Source organism: Canis aureus, chromosome 33 (assembly GCF_053574225.1).
Source record: "Canis aureus isolate CA01 chromosome 33, VMU_Caureus_v.1.0, whole genome shotgun sequence".
Taxonomy (NCBI): domain Eukaryota; kingdom Metazoa; phylum Chordata; class Mammalia; order Carnivora; family Canidae; genus Canis; species Canis aureus.
In genome coordinates, this window is record NC_135643.1 from 2,500,570 (window position 1) to 2,522,246 (window position 21,677).

Sequence of the window (21,677 nt, forward strand, 5' to 3'; positions counted from 1 at the left end):
ATCCACCATATCAAATGTAGTATAAATTCTAAATATGTACATACCAAACAATATACCTTCAAAATATATGAAGCAAAAACTGATAGGGCTGAAAGGAAAAATATGCAAATCTACAATTACAGTTGGGGATTTCAACATTATAATGTATTTATAACAATATGAGATAAAAAACTAGAAAAAATATGGAAGAATGGAACATCACCACTAACATGATCTAATTTACATTTATAAAACCATTCACCAAGACAATAAAACAAATCCCAGCAAACTTAAAAGAACTGAAATAATGTAGAATGTTTTCCAACTGTTCCCAAACTGGAATAAAACAAGAATAACAGAAAGAACAAGAAATTAACACATTTCTAAATAATCCATGAGTAAAAGAGGACGTTTCAAAGGAAATTTTTAAAACTACATTAAACAGAATGAATACACAACATATCAAAATTTGTGGTTAGCTAATGTAGTTCTGAGAGGGAAATGTGTAATGCTACATGATTGTATTTATAAAGAGGAAGAATTTCAAGTCAAAACTCTTAAGTTTTTATTTCAAACAAGAAAAAGAACAAAATAAACCCAAAATAAGTAGACAGAAGGAATTACTAAGATATAAGGAAAAAGAAAGGTTAAACATAAAAGAACAGAAAAAGATATATAGTGCAAATTCTAACCAAAAAGAATTTGCGTAGCTAGGTATTTTCATATAACCATACTAATATTAAAGTAATAAGAAGAGCATCAGGAGCTGATAAACATTTCAAATAACCAGAAAGATGAAATACATGAAAATATACCCTCAATATATGTAATTAAAAAGAAACACAAGGAACAAAGGAGGTGATTACATAATGATAAAAGAATTAATCTTTTTGATTCCTGTAAGAGCCGTAAGAAATAAACAAATCTGTGGTATGCAGGTGGCTCAGATTGTTATAGGTCTACCTTCAGCTTAGATCATGATCTCAGGGTCCTGGAAGGGAGACCTGAGTCAGGCGCTCTGCTCCGTGGGGGGAGTCTGCTTCTCTCTCTCCCTCTGCCCCTCCCATTGCTTGTGCTTTCTCTTGCTTTTCTCTCTCTCTCTCTCAAATAAATAAGATCTTTAAAAATATATAAACAAACCTACAATTAAAGTGGGAAATTTTAGCACAGCTCTATCAATAATAAATAAAAAGTAACTACCAAGTGTATATGTCATATTCAAACAGTTAACAAATGCTGTATTTATAGAAAACAGCACCAAATAACTACAGAATACACATTCTATTTAAGTACATACTTAACAATTAGAAAAATTAAGCATGTGCTGGCTAATAAATAGCACATTTTAAAAATTTTAACCAATTAAAAGTACTCTGACCACAATGCAACTAAACCAGGATTCAATGACAAAGAAAAACAACTCCTCTAGAAATAAAGACACTTCTAAGTGATTCATCTAAAAAGAAGTGATGAGAGCTTTTAGAAAACATGAACTGAATGATAATGAAAATAATAAAATTAAAACTTGAAGGATGCAGCTAAAAGCCATGTTTAAAGGGAGACATTAAAAAAATACTTTGAGGAAAAAAAGGAAAGTCGAAGATTTTTTATTTATTCATTTGAGAGAGAGAGAGAGACAGAGAGAGAGAGAGAGAGAGAGAGAGAGAAAAGCAAGAGCAGAGGGAGAGGGAAAAGCAGAGTCCTGCTGAGCAGGGACCCCAATGCAGAACTAGATCCCAGGACCCCGGGATCATGACCTGAGCCCAAAGGCAGATGCTTAACCCCCTGAGCCACCCAGGTACCCAAAAAAAGGAAAGTCTAAAAGTTAATGATTAAGATGTTAAGCAGTTAAAAAAAGAACAACAAATGAAACCCAAAGAAAGGCAAAGGAATAAAAATTTAAAATCACTGATACTGGGATCCCTGGGTGGCGCAGCGGTTTAGCGCCTGCCTTTGGCCCAGGGCGAGATCTTGGAGACCCGGGATCGAATCCCACGTCGGGCTCCTGGTGCATGGAGCCTGCTTCTCCCTCTGCCTATGTCTCTGCCTCTCTCTCTCTCTCTCTCTCTCTCTCTGTGACTATCATAAATACATAAAATAAAATTTAAAAATTTTAAAAAAATAAAAATAAAAAATAAATAAACTCACTGATACTATTATTTATTAATAAGAGTATCAATAAAGCTAAAAATTGGTCTTTTTCTATGCATGAAGTAAATAAAAGCAACATAAATAATGTCTGGAATGTAAAAGAGACATCATCACTATATATCAAATAAACATTAAAAGATATTCTGAATAACTTTATGTCAATAAATTTGAAGATTTAGAGAAAATGGGCAAATTACCAAAAAACACAACTTTCAGAAACTGATAAGAGAAATGAAGAATCAGAACAGTACTACAGTTATTAAAGAAATTAAATCAGTAATTGAGAACTTCCTTCAAAGAAACCTCAGACTCAGATATATTCTACCAGACATTTAAGAAAAAAAGAAACCATTCTTAAATACACTTTTCTAAATAATAGAAAATAAATTTTATGATGCCAGTAAAATCTTTATACTAAAACCTGACAAGAATATTGAAGAAAAGAAAATTACTGGCCAATGTCACTCAAACTCATATGCAAAAAATCCTAGGTAAATTGTTAGTAAACTGAATAAGGGATACACACACACACACACACACACACACACACACACAAACTTTCTTAACCTATATAAAAATTATGGTGAATGTCACATTTAATTGTAATTATTAAAAGCTAGTAATTTTTGAAATTAGATAGATTATCATTACTTTTAGTTAGCATCTACTGTGATCTTTAGCAAGCACAATAAAGCAAGAAAAAAGAAATAAAAGATATAAGAATTAGAGGGTAATAAAAGTGTCATTATTCACAGATGACACAATCGTAAAAATTGAAATAAAAATACATTAGGATTAAAAAGAGTTTAGCAAAGTGGCTAAATATGTATTTACCAAAGGCATTTTAAGTGTTCAGCAAGGTGCCTGGAAACCAAGAATATACAAAACCCAACTATATTCCATAAATAAGCAATAATAATCTTATTAAGATAAAATTCATTTTTAAAAGAACATTTATGAGGGCATCAAAAAAATCAATACCTAAAATAAATGTAATAAAAAACATGAAGACCACTACACAGAAACATAAACTCAATAGAGAGAAATTAGAAAAATCACAATAAATCAAAGAATATTCAACGTTGTTAGATCAGAAGATCCAGTTGTAAACATATTTATTCTTTCTTCTTTTTTTTAAAGGTTCTATGTATTTATTAGAGACACACAGAGAGAGAGAGAGAGAGAGAGAGAGAGAGGCAGAGGGAGAAGCAGGTTCCATGCAGGAAGCCTGATGTGGGACTTGATCCCAGGTCTCCAGGATCACGCCCTGAGCTGAAGGCGGCGCTAAACCGCTAAGCCACCAGGGCTGCCCTGTTGATTATTCTTTCCAAAGCAATCTATAGATTTAATATATTCTCAACCTAAATCTCTACCTTTTGGGAAGGAGAGAAATTTGAAAAGCCAATTCCAACAATTTTAATGAAAATACAAGGTAAAGGAAGAACACCAAAACTAACTTGGACTTTAGAATCAAATCAAGAAGACTTACTCTACTGAATCTTAAGAATTTATAAAAATATCATAATTACATTGTTATATTGCCATAAAGACTACTGGCAATGATCAGAAAACACAAAACTCAGAAATAAACCCATCATACAATAATTTATGACAAAGATGGCACTAAAAAACTTTTTTTTTTAAGATTTTATTTTTTTATTCATGAGAGACACACACACACAGAGAGAGAGAGAGAGAGAGAGACAGGCAGAGACACAGGCAGAGGGAGAAGAAGGCTCCATGCAGGAAGCCTGATGTGGGACCCGATCCCAGGTCTCCAGGATCACACCCTGGGCTGAAGGCAGGCGCTAAACCACTGAGCCACCCGGGCTGCCCGGCACTAAAAAACATTAATGAAAGAACAGTCTTTTCAAAAAATGGCTCAAGATCAACTTAATCTACATATGGAAAAGTTATGAAAATTGATTCCTGTGTTACTCAAATTTCAATTCTAGTAAGATATTAGCTTTAAATGTTACAAGCAAAAAATGGTATTTTTTAAAAGATTTTACTTATTTATTTATTCGTAAGACATGGGGGTAGGGGGGAGAGGCAGAGACCTAGGCAGAGGGAGAAGCAGGCTCCATGCAAGGAGCCCGATGTGGGACTTGACCCCAGATCACCAGATCATGCCCTGAGCCAAAGGCAGATGCTTAACCGCTGAGCCACCCAGGTGTCCCCAAATATGGTATTTTTAGATACAGTAAAATACATTCTTGAACTTGAGGTAGAAAAAATTTCTTAAATAGGACACAAAAGTAATACCATAATAGAAAAGATCAATGAATTCAATTATGTTAAAATGTTTTCTGTTCACCAAAAGACAAATTAAAAAAATAAAAATAAAAGACAAATTAAAAAAAGGAAGGCAAACAATAGCATGGGAGAAGATACCTGCAATATATAAATCACCAAATGACTTGTATCCAAAGCACTGAAGAATTCCTTAAATATTATACACACATACACCCCACACACATGCCATATGAATGACTACATCTATTTAGACAAAGGAGATATGGATTTTTAAAGCAGGAAAGAAATAGTGTACACATACTATATATATAGCTAAATTAAACTTTTAGCCATATATTATTAATTTGTTATAGAAAGGATCTCTCAAGTTTATTAACTCTCCCATTAATCAACTTTTAGTCTTTACAGCCAAAACATTTTAGATGGTATTAATTTGGTTTTACATTATTGTAAATATTACTATTTTTTAAAATTTTTGTATGTAGATGTCTTCTGTGATGGAGAGAATTAAAGAATATAGACTACATATTGCGATGCTGGAATCTAGAGTTCTCTAGCTCTTTTTCAGGATTCTGTATTTTAGAAAGACATTATATTATTCCAAGAAAAATCTCTGAATTTAAACATCTATATACTTTTACTCATATTTTGAGTACTTAAGCAAAAAAGAAAAAGTTTTAGGTCAAATACTTAAAAGACTTCTTAGAATACAACTATTTTAGTCAGGTGCACCTGGTGTTCTTAATCAAAATCCTGCTTCCAAATTTCCACATAGTATAGTGAATTCACAAAAAATGTGTACAGTGTATGGGATCCACATAATCTGCATCAAATTCAAACAATTAATAACTATGTATCTGGGATTAAGAGCAAGAGAATCTTGGGTTCACAGCTCTGGCATTAATCACCTGTGTTAACTTGGAAAAACTAATTTATTCTCTGAATCTCAGAACCTGCATCTGTATATTACCAGTAAAAATTCAGACCTCTTAGATTCTTAGAAAGACTAAATGAGATAATGTTACTAAAGCTCCTAATATATTGCTTGGTAAACAGAAAGCACTCAGTATATGAAAAGAATGTCCCACTACCATGGGATTTAATAATGGGAGAAACTCTAAAATTATGATAAGCTTTAAAAAATGGTCAGATGCTCTTAAACAACATGTGACATATTAGCGAGTAGTAATACATGTAGAGTTCTCTGATGGTCATTAAGAGTTACCTGCAAGATTGTCAAGCATGAAGTTCAGTAGCTTTCTGGTTCCATCTGGGTCCTGGTATAAATTGAGAATATCCTGTGATAAAGGATTGCCTAAAGCAGAATACAAAAGTAACATATGTAAGACTTACAACTCTAAGACCAGACAAATGTACACAATAAAACAAAATACTAATTTTCTAAAGTAAATTTTATAGTATTTAATCTGTTATTACATAAATTTAAAGAAATTATATGAATCTAAAGACTCTTTGTTAAGATAGTCATAAAGAAAAATTTCAAAAAAGTTCTTTCTTTCCAGATTTCACTGTTTATACTATATACCTACAATTTATGTTTGCCAAAGTCACATATATAAACATATATATATCTTAGTCAATTCTGAAGTAATATCAAAACTCAGCACCCTGAATTTACCTTTATAAGTTCTATATTTATCTTTGAAGACAATATTCTAACTGAAAGACAAACAGTCCATACAAGAAAGAATGAATGCTATAAAAAAAAGGAGGGTCTTCCTAGTTAGAATATTTATATTACATATGGAGAAAGGAAGACATTTCAACTAAAAAGGAAACCTTGTACAAATACGACTTAGCTAAATATGAGAGGAAAATAAGAATTTTTCATAATGGTGATCAGGGATATCTGAGTAGTAACAGTATAAATGTATCAAACATAAAAAAACAAACAAGCTATTATTAATAATCTATATATTCCCTTAAGAAATATAAGAGGGGCACCTGGTGGGTCCAGCAGTTAAGCGTCTACCTTTGGCCCAGGTCATGATCCCAGGTTCCTGGGATCAAGCCCTGTGTGGGGTTCCCTGTTCAATGGAAAGCCTGCTTCTCCCTCTCCCTCTGCCCCTCCACGCTACTCCATGTTCTCTCTCTCTCTCAAATTAATAAAATCTTACTAAAATATTTGGGTATTTTATTACATATAACTCAAAGTACTAAGGGAAAAAACTATGATCAATGAGTTAAGCAGTACATCAGACACAGCTAAAAATAAAATTAGTGAACAGAAAAAAAATACATTCAAAGAAACTACCGAGAATGTATCACTAAGAGAAAGATATAAAGTAGAAGACAGCAAAAGATATGTGAGTTAGATAAGGTATCTTAACATATATCAAGTTGGAACTCTAGAAATAGAGAATAGAAGTTGGGTCTCTGGCTCAATATGGACTCAGAAGTTGTCACTCCTGCCCCGACAACTGAAGTTATAAGGCAAACTGCTGCCCTGAACACAACAGGCAGATAGTAAAATCACAGTCTAGCGGCAGCAAAATACTGGACACAGAAGCCCAGAAATGGAACTAGTATCAGTTGGCACACTTTAAGATAAATTGCTGGAGGCTTACAGAAAATTAGCTTGAGAGTTAAAAAAAAAAAAAAAAGAAAAAAAGCAAAGGGACCCAGTCTTAGGAACCTCCAACACTTCCCTGAGTTTTATCTCTAAGAGCCCCCTGGGCTTTTTAATATACAGTCTGCAGAAAAATTCCCCTTGTTGCTTTTAGTGGGGGAAGGAGACAGGGTGGGCAATGCTCTTCTTAAGTCCTACATGCAAAGAAAACTGTTTTACCAGAGTATAATCAGGACAGGTTTTACCATTTAAGCTCAAGTTACTCCACACTCCAGGTCCATCTAGCCTGATTTAGGGCAGAAAGAGTATGAAGCAGGATATCTAACTCAAAGGCCCATTAAAAGACTGAGACCTAATCATAAAACTATAGGACTCTTCCTCTCTTCCTACATCTTACACATCAGTATTACTCCTGTATAATTACAGATGATTATTGTAAATAGAATTATAAGCCTCAGAGTCTCTAGGAAAACCCATAGGCAACAGAGGAAATAAAAACAAGAAAACCGGAGGAAATTTTAGATTCTGACACACAACAGCAAACAGTTAACACAGACTAAGTCCTAGCCAGAAAGAATTCAGAGAGAAGTGAAAGACGCATTATTTTAAAAGAAAAAGGCTGCAAACTTTCAAAAGATAGTCCTTTAAAAATGAATAAACTGAGTCAAGAAGCACAATGTATACAAAGAAGTATATCAATGGATTTCATTTTACTTTGTACTGCAAACTAGAGAATGCCAATTACAAGTAGAATACTTTAAAATCTATTAGGGAAAATAATGAATTACTTAAAAACAGAAACTAAACAAAAAACATGGTAATAGCAATAAAAATAGCAAAATTGTAGACAAAAGTCCTATCTTATCAGAAAATATATTAAATATAAGTGGATTAAACTCAGATATTAGCAGTGAAGAAATTAGAATTCTAAAATGCAGACATTAACAGAATGAATAAAACATAATTCATTATATGCTGTCCACAAAAGATTCACTATAGATTCAAAGACACAAATAGATTGAAAATAAAGAACAGAAAGAGGTATGCCATGCAAACAAAAAAGAATGGAGTGACTGTACTAAGAGTGGCTATACTAAGAAAGGGAAAATCTCAATGTTCTTTATCAATGAAAGAAATTCAATTAGTAGTTAAAAACCTTTCAACAAAGATTAATTCCAGGCCTAAATGGTTTTACTGGAAAATTCCACCAATCATTTAAGAAAGTAATAATACAAATGTTCTGCAAACTCTTCCAGAAAAAAAAGTGTTACACTTTCCAATTCATTTTATGAGGTCACCTGTATTCTGAAATCAAAGACATTGTAAGAAAAACATTACAGAATATGTCTTATGACCATTAATGTATAAACCCTCAACAAAATACTATATACACTAGTATATATATTCAGTACATATTTAGATGTTTCTCAATATATTAGAGAATATATAATGACCAAATTTTTTGAAATGGGAATAGAGGCTGACTCAACATCTGAAAAATGATATAAATGGAGTAAAGAAAAGTTACACAATCATCTCTATAGTCACACACAAAGTATTTGACCAAATTGGACTTAAATCAATAACAAAACCTTCAAACAAATGTGAAATAGAAGGAAGTTTATTTAATCTGAATAGCATTACCAACAAACTTGTCATTGATATAATTAATGGTGAGAGACTGTTTTTCTCTAAAATTGAGAACAAGGATGTGCACTGTCATCACAAGTATTTAATACTGTCCTAGCCAATGTGATAAGGCAATAAATTAAAAGCATATGCAAAAAAATAAAAAATAAAAAAATAAAAGCATACGCATTATAAATGAAGAAATGAAAGTCTCTTTGCACAGATTAAAAGTTTACCAATGATGCGAGACAAGCATTTGTAATATTTATAAATATAAATATTTTATATTTAAAAATTAACTGCATTTTAATTCTACAGTATCAAATAACTGAAAATTTAAAAGGCAGTATCATTTACAACAGCAATCAAAAATATCAAGTAAGTATAAATACAGCAAAGCATTTGTAAGATCTGCATGCTAAAAACTATAAAGTATTAAAGAAATAAAGAATGCCTTCATAAATGAAGAGACATATTGTATACATAGATTGGAAAACACAATCTTAAGTCTCGAGATTAAGATAATGAATCTCCTCCTCAAACTCATCCATATGTTCATCAGTATTCCAAAAAATATTTCAGCACAATATTTTGCAGAAATAATAAGCTGATTCTAAAATTTATATGGAAATGTATGCCACCTAAAAGTATAAAAGCAAATGTGAAAAAAATCAAAATTTGGAGATCTCCTGCTGCATAACCTCAAGGCTTATCATAAAGCTACAGTAAATCAAGTATTTTGGTATTGGCATAGATCAGTGGGACACAATAAAGTATCTAGCAGTAGATCCACATATATTTGGGTTCACTGAATTTTGACAGAGTTGCAAAAGAAGTCCACATAGAAAGTATAACCTTTTCAACAAATAGAGCTTAATTACTGGATGTGCATAGGCAAAAGAACAAACCTTGCTCCATATACAGAAATTAACTCAAAACAAATCATATATCTAAATGTAAAACCTAACTATAACATTTCTACAATAAAATTTTCATGTACTTGGATGAGGCAAACATTTCTTAGAAATGACACCAAAGACATAAAAATCCATAGAAGAAAATAAATGATAAATTGGACTTCATCAAAATGGAAAACTGGCCCTATATGAAAACAGAAATGCAAGCCACAGACTAGTAGAAAATATTTGCAAAAACACTTAAACAGGATTTGAATCCAGAATATATAACTCAAATCTCAGTAATTAGAAAAAAGCAACTCAATTATAAAACTAGGCAAACAATGTGAAGACACTTCATCAAGGAAGACATACAAGAAATACGCAAACACATGAAAAGATACATTGTATCATTATTCATTACAGAAAGAAACTCATTATGAGCTATTCCTGCATCCTATTACAATGGCAAAAATTGAAAAGATTAATACCAAGTGCTGACAAGAATGCACAGTAACTAAAACTCTTATTTGTAGTAGGAATGTAAAATGATACAACCCACTTACAGAAAACAGTTTGATGGTTTCTTAGAGAATTCAACATATACCTACCATACGACCTGGTAATCCCACTTCCAGGTATTTACCCAAGGAAAATAAAATTTTGTTTCATGCAGAAATTTGTATTCAAATGTTTACATTGTGCCTTATTACTAATCACCCATAACTGAAAACCAAGTTCTTCAATTTGTGAACAGATAAAAATGTGCTGTATATCCACACAATAGAATACTACTCAGCAATAGAAATGAACTACTGAAATATCCAAAATGATTGAATCTCAAATGTATTATGCTAAATGAAAGAACCTACACTCAAAAAGCTACATTCTGTATGTTTCCCTATAGGATGTAAAGTAGGTGAAAGTAGATGTTGATTTCAACACAAATGAATTCTGAGGGGGTAAGAGAACACTTCTATTTCTCAATTGTGGTGATGGTTATGAAAGCTAAATGTCTATCAACATTCACCAATTTTGAGTGTCTACACTCACCAAAGAGTTGAATTTCACTATATATAAATTATAACTTGTTAAAAATAGTTGCTAACAATTTAATTTTTTCAAAAATATATTAAAGGTATAATTTCAAGAGTAACCACTAAGAGTCTAGAAATAGAACATACTAACTCCAAAGCAAAAGAAAGTATATAAAACAAAGGGGAAAAAAAATTCTTAGGCAAAAAAAAAAAAAAAAAAAAAAGACACAGAAAGTTGTATCAAAAGGAAGGATAGCATAATACAAAAATACCCATAATTACAATATAGGTGAAGCAATTGATCTGAACCCACATTAAAAACAAAATAAAGTCAGAATGTATTAAAAACAAAGTCCAGGGGTAGCCGAGTGGCTCAGTCAGTTAAGTGTCTGACCCTTTAATTTCAGCTCACTTCATGATCTCAGGGTCCTCAGACTGAGTCCCACATTGGGCTCCCCCCAACCTCAGCAGGGAGTCTGCTTGTCTTCCTCTCCTTCTACGCCTCTCCCTATTTGCACATGCATGCCTTCTCTTGGCTCAAATAAATAAATAAATCTTAAAAAAAACAACAACAAAAAACAAAGTCCTAAGCATAAGTACACAGAAAGGTTGAAAGTAAACAGATGAGAAAAGATATATTAGACAAACATTAACCAAAAGAAAACTTGCACAGCTGCAATATTAGACAACACAGACCATAAGATGAAAATACTCAACAAGGAAGGAAGAAGCTCACTACCTATTATCAGGTTCTATTCACCAAAAGGTATATAGCATGATATACAATATAGCAAATATACAGCAAAAGGTGTAGGTGGTATACCTAATAAAATAATCTCAAAGGATATAAAGCAAAAGCTGAGTGAACTACATGGGGAAATGAGCAAATCTACAATTTTAGTGGAAATTTTACATTAATTACCTTAATTACAGGCTAGAGTCAAAAATTTATAAAAATATTAAAAAATCTGAGCAATAAATCTGATCTAATGGACAAATAATACAGACCTATGCCCAACAATGAGAGAAAAATATTCTTTCAGATGCAATAAAACATTTACAAAAATTTATCACATACTAGGTCATAAATTAAGAACCAAAAAATGTCACAGGATAGATTCATACAGGTTACCCTACCTGCCTATAAATGTTAACTTTAATGCTAACAATTAAAAAAGATTTAAAATCATGTATGCTTAGAAACATTAAATAATTAATGGGTCAAAGAAGATATGATAACCTATATTAAAAGTACTTAGACCAAAACAAAAATGAAAATACTTCACGTTGAAATTGTGGGATATAGCAACAACAAAAATATCCAAATAGGCACACTTTATAGCCTTACTTAGATGCTTATACAAAATAAGAAAATCTAGGTATATATGAAACCACGTATCCAACTTAAAAGGAGAAAAAAGGAAAATATAGAATAAGCCCAAACAAAACAGAACAAAGAAAAACAAAAACGAACCCGTTTTTGAAAAATAAAAAGCAACACTGATTCACTGAAAATAACACAACTGACAAATCCATGGGGAGGCTAAATTAGGAAAAAAGAGAAGGCACAAATAAACAATTCTAGAAATGAAGAAGGGGATGATATAGCTATAAATAGAACAGAGTCTAAAAATATATCAAGAAAATATTATGAACACTTTCATGCAAATAAATTTGAAAAATTAAAAAGCCAAAACATTCCAATGGTACATATATGATCCAACAAAACTGACTCATTAACAACTAGAAATCCTCAATTGTCTTATAACTAAAAATATATTGGGGTGGCACTTAAATATCTTCCATAAAGAAACAACTGTCAATGATAGTTTTATAGAATTATAAAATAAATTATATAAATATAATTTATATATAGTGAAATTCACATCTTTGGTGAGTGCAGACACTCAAAATTGGTGAATGTTGATAGACATTTAGTTTTCATAACCATCACCACAATTGGTATATAAAATATACCAAAATTTCAAGAACACATTAGTTCAATCTTATACAAACCCTTTAAGAGAACCAAATAAGAATCTTACTTAGGTCTGTCTTGTTCATGAGCATATGTGTAAAATTCCTAAAAAAATTTTTTTTCTTGGGAAAGGCAGTCCACCAGGGACCCAGTGCTTCCCTCTTCATTCTTGGTGAGGGTGACAGATTCTGAGGTCTATCAGTCTGATACTGAGTAGTTCTATAGCTAGTTATATAGGCAGCTAAATAGGTTAAGGCAACCATAGCAATATTTCCATGTAACTCTTTGCCTCCTGGGCAATCAATACTGCTGCTTACTAAAGAATTTGCTGCTTGCTTGAAAAGTGCTAGAACATTAGACATGAACTACTCAAATGCAATGTAAACTCACTGTGTTCATAGCATGTTTAGACCCATCTTGTTGCTTGAAGGGATAATGTTCTTTGTCTTGTCTCAGGAGTCTCATTGCCTCCTGCCACTATCCATGAAACAATCATTAACTTATGAGTAGGGTAAAATCTCAGCGCCTCCACAGTCCTTGAGAAATATTATCAAAATAAATCCAGCATACAAAAGCACAAGGTTGGCTTTATCTCAGTGATGCAAGATGCAAGTATAGTTTGAATTGGAAAAAATGGGGCACTTAGCTGACTTAGAACATTCGACTCCTGATCTTGGGCTCATGAGTTCAAGCCCCATGCTGGGTGTAGAGATTACCTAAATAAACTTTAAAAAATGAATAAATAAGTAGGGAAAATATATAGGTATAATTTACTAACTCAGCCTATGAAATGAGAAAGTTCTCCCACAACTGATGAAACATTTAATAAAAGTCAGCACTTAAATAACAATTAGCAAAGCAGAAATAGAACTTTTAGAAACTAAAAGTGTATTTTATGAAAAACATAAAGCAAATATGGAAAAATATTAGAAGCATTTCTTTTAAAATTGAGAATAGAGGCATGCTCATCCAGTATTAATACTTCTACTCAACATTGTACTTAACATCCTGCTCAGTACATTAAGAAAACATGTAAGTTGAAATAATTAAACCCAAAAGAATTTGCAGACAAATTTTCTGAAAGATAAGAATTTAGCCAAGAAAGCTTACTACAGATCAATTTTTCCCTCTTACTTGTATTTCTATACCCCAACAGCAAATAGGCAGGAAAAGTAACTTTAAAAATAATTGTAACAGGGGCAGCCTGGGTGGCTCAGCGGTCTAGCTCTGCCTTCAGCCCAGGGCCTGATCCTGGAGACCCAGGACTGAGTCCCATGTCAGGCTCCCAGCATGGAGCCTGCTTCTCCCTCTACCTGTGTCTCTGCCTGCCTCTCTATCTATCTCTCATTGAAAAAAAAAAAAAAAAAATTGTAACAAGAAAAAGAAGAAAAGGTACCTAAGAAACAAAACCAATAAAAGATGTGCCTGGGAAAAAGATGTGCAGAAAGTTATAAAATTTTATTTGAAATCATTAATATATAAATAAATGGGGGAAACACCAAAATTCATAGAAAGATTCAATATATTAAGGTTAATTCTTCCTAAATTGATCTACACATTCAATGCAATTCCAAAGTCCCAAGAGTATTTTTTGTGAAACATAACAAGCTGTTTCTTATTTATGAGGAATCCAAGACAAACTGCCAAGACACTATGAAAGAAAAATGTAAGGGGAATTCCCAGACTAGATATCAAGTCTTAATATAAAGCCATAATAATGATAATGGTAATGCAGTAATTGGTGCAAGGTCAGACAAATTAACTTCTGGATATATAAAATGGAGATCCTAAAACAGACCTTTACAAGCTGATAGGGAAGCGACTTTGCTGATTATCAGTGGGAAAAGGGAAAACTATTCAATAATGATAGTGAAACAGATGGTTATTCACAGAAAAAAAAAAAAAGACTATATCACCCCCTCAAGCCATATTAAAAAATTAGTTCCAAAATGGTACTGGAAGAATTGGATAGGTAAATGCAAAAGAATGAAACTGGACCACTTTCCCACACCATACACCAAAATAAACTCGAAAAGGTTTAATAACCTCAATGTAAGACCCGAAGCCGTAAAACTCCCAAAGGAAAACAGGCAGTCAAGTCTGGGACATTGGTCTTAATATCTTTGTGAATCTCTCTCCTTAGGCAAGGTAAACAAAAAGAAAAAGTAGTAACTGGGACAACATCAAACTTTTTTTAGCACAGTGAAGGAAACCATCAACAAAACAAGAAAGCAATCTAATGAATGGTAGAAGGTATGTGCAAATACTGTTTGGTTAATATCTGAAATATACAAAGAATTCTTATACATCAACACCAAAGAAACTGATTAAAAACGGGTAGAGTTTTCCAAAGAAGACATACAGAGAGCCAACAGACACATAAAAAGGTGCTCAAAATCACTAATCATCAAAGAGATGCAAATCTCTCTCTCTCTCTCTCTCTCTCTCTCTCACACACACACACACACACACACACAGAGGAATATGACTAAGCTATAAAAAATGAGATCTTGCCTTTTGTGACAACATGGATGGGTGTAGGGAGTATCATGCTAAGTGAAATAAGTTAGAGAAAGACAAATACCATATGATTTCATTTATATGCAGAACCTAAAAAAATGAATAAAAAAGCAGAATCAGACCTATAAATACAGAGAACAAAGTTATGGCTGCCAGATAACTGCCAACAGACAAAAGGGGTGAAGGGGAGTGGGAGATACAGGCTCCCAGTTATGGAATGAATTAAGTTAGACTAAAAAGCACATCATAAAAAGTCAATGGTGTTATAACAGTGTTACACGGTGACAGATAGTAGCTACGCCTATGTTAAGCACAACATAACTTATAGAATTGTTGAATATCTAAGTTGTATACCTGAAGCCAATGTAACGTGTGTCAAATATACCAAAAGAAATAATAAATTGACCTTTAAAAAGATATATGCACCCCCTATATTTACTGCAGCATTATTTACAACAGCCAAGATATGAAAACAACCTAAGTGACCAATGATAGATGAAAGGATAAAGATGTGGCATATATATATATATATACATATATATATAATGAAATAATACTCATAAAAAAAGAATAAAATCTTGTCATTTATGAAAACACAGGCCTAGAGGGAAATATGCTAAGTGAACTAAATCAGACAGAGAAAAACAAATACCTTAGGATTTCATTTGCATGTAGGAACTAAAAAACAAAACAGGGACACCTGACTGGTTCAGTCCATAGAGTATGCAACTATTTATCTCAGGGTTGTAAATTCAAGCCCCATGTTGAACTCAGAGTTTACTTTAAAAACAAACACACAGGGCAGCCCTGGTGGCTCAGCGGTTTAGCGCCACCTTCAGTTCAGGGCCTGATCCTGGAGACCTGGAATCAAATCCCACATCGGGCTCCCTGCATGGAGCCTGCTTCTCCCTCTGCCTGTGTCTCTGCCTCTCTCTCTCTGTGTCTCTCATGAATAAATAAATAAAATCTTTAAAAAAGGGAAAACAAAAAAAAAACAGGGCTGCATGCATGGCTCAGTTAAGCAGCCAACTCTTGGTTTCAACTCAGGTCATGATCTCAGGATCGTGAGGCTGACCCCCTATCATAGGGCTCCACACTCAGCAGGGAGGGAATCTGCCTCTCTCTCTGGCTCCCTCTCCCACCCACCACATTGGTGCTCTTAAATAAATAAATCAAAACACACGTGCACAGACCCCAAACAAAAACCCAAACAGTCTCTTCCAGAGAACCACCAGGAGGTTGCCAGGAGGTAGGAGGATGGGGAGGAAATGGGTAAAATCAGTGAAGAAGATAGAGTAGTACAAACTTCCAATCATATAATGAATAAATCACAGGGATGATAAGTGCAGCAGAGGATGTAGTCAATAATATTTCAATAATATTATATGGTAACAGATGGTATCTAACCTTAATGTGGTGAGCATTTTGTAACGTATACACATCTGTCAAACCACTATGTTGTACCTGAATCTAATATGTCAACTATACTTCAATTAAAAATTTTTTGTAATTTCAAATTAATGAGAGAACTTATTATGAAGAGCAGAAGTTTACAAAACTTTTAGGAAATAATACAGAAAAAGAGTTTTCGACCTGGGATAGCATAGGATTTCTTTCACAAGACAAACATGCATTAATCATAAAAAATTTTTAAATTCAACTACAGTAGAAAAAAAAATTAAAAAAAATAAAAATAAATAAATTCAACTACAGTAAAAATATCAAATCTACTCATTAAAAGATACCTAAGAAAACAAAAGAAAAGCCACAGAATGGAAGAAGACATATACAATACAAAATAGACAAAAGAACTCCTACAAATCATTAATAAATACGTCAAGTGAAAATGCTCAGACATATCAATAGCAACTTCAAACAAAAACCACGGCCAATAAATACATGGAAAGGTGCTCAGTCTTACTATCAATTAGGAAAACACAAATTAAGAGAACTAGAAACTATTTCACACTCAGTAACAGACAAAACTTTTAATTTTTTTTAAGATTTTATTTATTTATTCATAGAAATGCAGAGAGAGAGAGAGGCAGAGACACAGGCAGAGGGAGAAGCAGGCTCCATGCAGTGAGCCTGACGTGGGACTCAATCCCAGGACTCCAGGATCATGCCCTGGGCTGCAGGCGGCGCTAAACCGCTGCGCCACCAGGGCTGCCCCAGACAAAACTTTTAAAAGTTGACAATACTACATGTTGGGAAGAAGACAAAAATGGAAACTGTATTACTTTTGGGAGTGTATTTTAGTACAACTACCTTGTAAAACATTATGGCATTACGTAATAAAGCTAAGAAATACAAGTAGATCTCTACAACCCAACTATTCCACTCCTGGGAACTCTATCAGGAGATGTATACAAGAATGTTCATGGCTACATTGCTTATAGTAGCCATAAAAAGGGCAAATCATCTAAATATCTACTGTGGAATGAATAATTATAGCATATTCATATATCAGAGATAACACAGCAATTAAATTACAATTACATGCATGAGCATGGCTGAATTATAAAACCATAAGGTTGAAAAAAGCCAAGTCATAGAAAAATACAGCCAGTAGGATTTCATTTATTTATATAAAGGTTAAATCACCAGTAATAGTTACATATATAACCACAGCATCTAGCACATAGTAGGTATTCATCAATACCTGTTGTTTGAAAAGAAAAGTAAAGGAATAACTAACACAAAATTCAGGACAGTATAACCTCTGGGAAAAGGGATGAAGATGTAATCATGAAAAGGCCCACAGGAAAATGTAAGGTATAGGGGATCTATGCCAACAAGGTGTGACTGCCTATGTCCAATAATCTCACCAACAGTTTTTATCACATTTTTGGAATTCTTCTAAATGGTAAAAGTTGAGAATAGTTCCAATTTGCAGTTGCTATTATGCATGTGTTGATGAACCCCCTATGATTTAAAGCCTTGTGGATATTCTCTTATATTAACTATTAATATATACTAGATTGTTCTCTAATTTCTAGAAACCCATTATAAATACAAAAATAAGTACTTTACCTCCTGTATAAATGACAGATTTTCAAAGTGCATTTCTTAAAAAGGTACTGAGAATATATATAATGGGTGTCCAGTTATTCATCATATTTTCTTTAAAATTTAGGCTATTCTTTTTAACTTCATGAATACAAAAACATGTTATTCCTTTATGTTATATTTTACGAATAAATAATTTCACAAGTAAAAGAAGCTTCTACTGCCATGGTCCATTTTATTTTAAGGGAGATATGTAATTCCTGGAATAAGGCTAGAAATCTTCATAATTATTGAAGTTCTAAATAGTTTACAACCTAGGACATCAATGTTTAGTGCATGAGTACAGCTCTTTGGCCCATATGTCAGAGAAAGTACTACCTTAACACCGTAAGACATGAATTCTAAATTATTTAAAATAACTATAGAAGACCTGCTTTTACTTACTTCTTCTATAAACTTAATACACTCTGGATTTTTCTTTTCAGTGATTTAAGAGAACATTTCCAACTTACTTGACTGGCCGTGTCTGTAGTTTTCTAACTTGCCCTCTTATTCCAACCCCTCAAATACTGTGCATACCCTTCACACATACTCCACAAATGTCAAAATAGAATTTCTAGAAATTAGCTTGTTGGGCCAGGATGATCAAACTTATTAATATTTCCCTATCTGTGCTTCAGAGAAAGACAAGGATATAGGGAAAAAGTGCTCCTTTCTTCAATTTCAAGACAAATGGCATCTCAGAGGTTGTGCATTCTCATTGTTTCTTTTAAATACATCACAGTGACATTTTAAATGCTCCATTCCAATTAGTCCCTTCCCTTTTCTAGACACAAAGTACTACTATGTGACTGCTAAAATGGATTAGGAAATTATTTTAATGTTTACCTTCCTAAGAATATAGAGCTACTATTCATTAGAGACATTTTATTTGTTCGGTTGCTTCATAAAACCAATCCTGTTTTTACTCTCTCAAACTTTTGAAAAATGACAGGAAGAGCTCCGAGTTTCTTTCATTTTTGAAAGGTCCTTGGCTTTTCTATATTGGATCACTTGAATAGAAATGAATACTGCCAGAAAAATTCTCAAGAAAGAGAAAGAGACTGCATATAGGTATTTATCGGGGAGCAAACTAGTTTAATGAAAAGAAATTTATTCACAGGCATGAACAGAGCTGATGCCTAATCTAAAGTACTAGAGTAGACATCTAAGAAGAGATTTTAACAAATGTGAATCAGTAAACAAAAAGACACTAGGATCGAAGACCAGCCAAAAACAGTAGTTTGGAGACTAAGACTTTATTTTTTTAAGACTAAGATTTTAACTAGTAAAATAGAATGAAAGACAAAGGAGATAATGGATATTCAGAGTGATTCATTCAGTTGATGCTTAGTATAAATTTTATTGGAGTATGTCTCTACGTGAGATAACAGTGTTATGAAACAGTAAGATATATAATATTTGCTTTTTTAGGAACATAGGGTACAAAGGGTAAATCCACAGAGTTCAACAGTAAATTATTCATTTGCCACTGATATGCTCTCCATTGATATTAACAGGAGGAGAATAGCTGTTCTTATTGGTGTTAAAACACAGTATGTTACTCTTAGAGACAAAAAAATTATTAAAATCAGTATGAAAAAAAAAAAATAAAAAAATAAAAAAAAATGAAAAAAAAAAAAAAATCAGTATGAAAGCATGATTTCATACTTCATGAATCTAGGATTATTTAAAATGACAATCATTCCATAATATTATTTAATAAAAAAGAACAGACTTGTTCCCACTCCAACTCTAGCTGGATGCTTATTTGAACTACTTTTATAAGAATAAAATTTAGTATATAGAGATTAAGGTAAAATGTCCCAACAGTTGCCTTGGGTTCATCTTTAAGAAAATATTTTAGGGACACCTGGGTGGCTCAGCAGTTGAGCATCTGCCTTTGGCTCAGGTTGTGATCCCAGGATCCAGGACTGAATCCTGCATCGGGCTGCCTATGGGGAACCGGCTTCTCCCTCTGCCTATGTCTCTGCCTCTCTATGTGTCTCTCATGAATAAATGCCTCTCATGAATAAATCTTTAAAAAAAAGAAAATATTTTAGATGAAAGTATCCCCTGGTCTACTTTATATATGATAAAAAAATATCAATAAAGTTCTACAGAGAAACTAAAAACACAAGACAGACCATTCATATACTTATGTAAATTTACAAAGTATTAACTGTACAAAGAATTCCAATACCACTTTGGTCATTTCAACCAATAAGGTCAGGATTCTTTCCATTCATATTCAAATTTCAATCTTAATACTCCATTATATGACATATGCAAAGGTAAACAGAACATGTTCATAGAAAGTCAAATTGTCGTTGAATGAAAATAACAGAAGTGTTTACTTTATAAGGTTTTAATGTTCATTCCTCATGAGCACAGAATAAAACATTTAATCCATACAGTACATCTGTATTTAGCCCTCTGAATTTAAAATATACCGTTCTTATGCTGTGCCATGAGAAAATTTTAACAGATTTCACTATTTATATGAATTAAGAATGACTTTCATCCCAAACTGATTGAGAGGTGATTATTAAGGAACATATATATATATTTTGTTTTATTATATTACTTTCCTTGCTTGGGATGCCTGGGTGGCTCAGTGGTTGGCATCTGCCTTTGGCTCAGGGTGTGATCCCAGGGTCTGAGGATCAAATCCTACATCAAGCTCCCTGCAGGGGAGCTGCTTCTCCCTCTGCCTATGTCTCTGCCTCTCTCGCTGTGTGTTTCTCATGAATAAATAAATAAAAACCTTTAAAAATAATAATAATGTATTACTTTCTTATCTTAGCAAAAATTAAATAAGCGGCACCTAGATACTAATTCTATGCTATGTACAAAGACCTTATTATATTGGGGATTAAATTCTTATAACAGCTCTTGGATTTTTTCATTTTCTTTGTAACCTATAAAATCCTACGATGGATGACCATTTTCTTATACAAGAGTATCTGTAACAGTATCTATATGCACAGTGGAACATATATTTTGGATTCATTTATTTAGAATAATCATACTTATTAGTTTATTTTTACTGTTATTGTGTTTTCTCTCTTACACCATACAATATGTCCATGCTATTTTATCTACTCTATCAAAACCTGACATGGGTCATTCTGGGTAGGTTTACTTTATTAAGTCATTCTTTTAAAAGGGTGTGGTGAGAAGACTACAGAGTTAAATTTAAAGTATCTCCTTTAAGAATGGCAGCATGTTGAAATACTGAAGCTCACTTTGATACTAAAGAACCACTTTATTTTCAAAAGCAAGCATAGTTACATTCGAAAAATTACTCTAAAACCTGACATATGTTGTAACTAAAATTGTGTTTTAAAGGCTCACAACACCTCAATACTCAGTGTTAATGCGGTCATCTTCTTAAAAAAATCACTCACCTTTCAAACCTAGAGTTTGTAGCTGGAAGAGCCGACCAAGTTCATAAGGCAAAACCCGTAACAGATTGTTATTTAAAAGCAATTCCCTGTTTTAAAAAACAAAACAAGACAAAACCTGTTTTAGCTTAATATATCAAACTTTATTAATATCTGTAATTGTTTTCTTAACCTTTCCTAACATAC

General features: G+C 32.8%; 1 protein-coding gene across 6 annotated transcripts in view; it reads right to left on the reverse strand.

Annotated features, from left to right (window-relative positions):
* Positions 1-21,677, reverse strand: part of CNOT6L (CCR4-NOT transcription complex subunit 6 like) — a 113,673-nt gene that overhangs the window by 43,908 nt on the left and 48,088 nt on the right. For all 6 annotated transcript variants that reach the window (XM_077882607.1, XM_077882602.1, XM_077882603.1 and 3 more), the window contains exons 4-5: positions 21,495-21,580; positions 5,612-5,701 (exon numbers count right to left, since the gene is read on the reverse strand). In XM_077882607.1, coding sequence (XP_077738733.1) covers positions 5,612-5,701; positions 21,495-21,580 — 176 coding nt within the window. The remainder of the gene's footprint in view (positions 1-5,611; positions 5,702-21,494; positions 21,581-21,677) is intronic.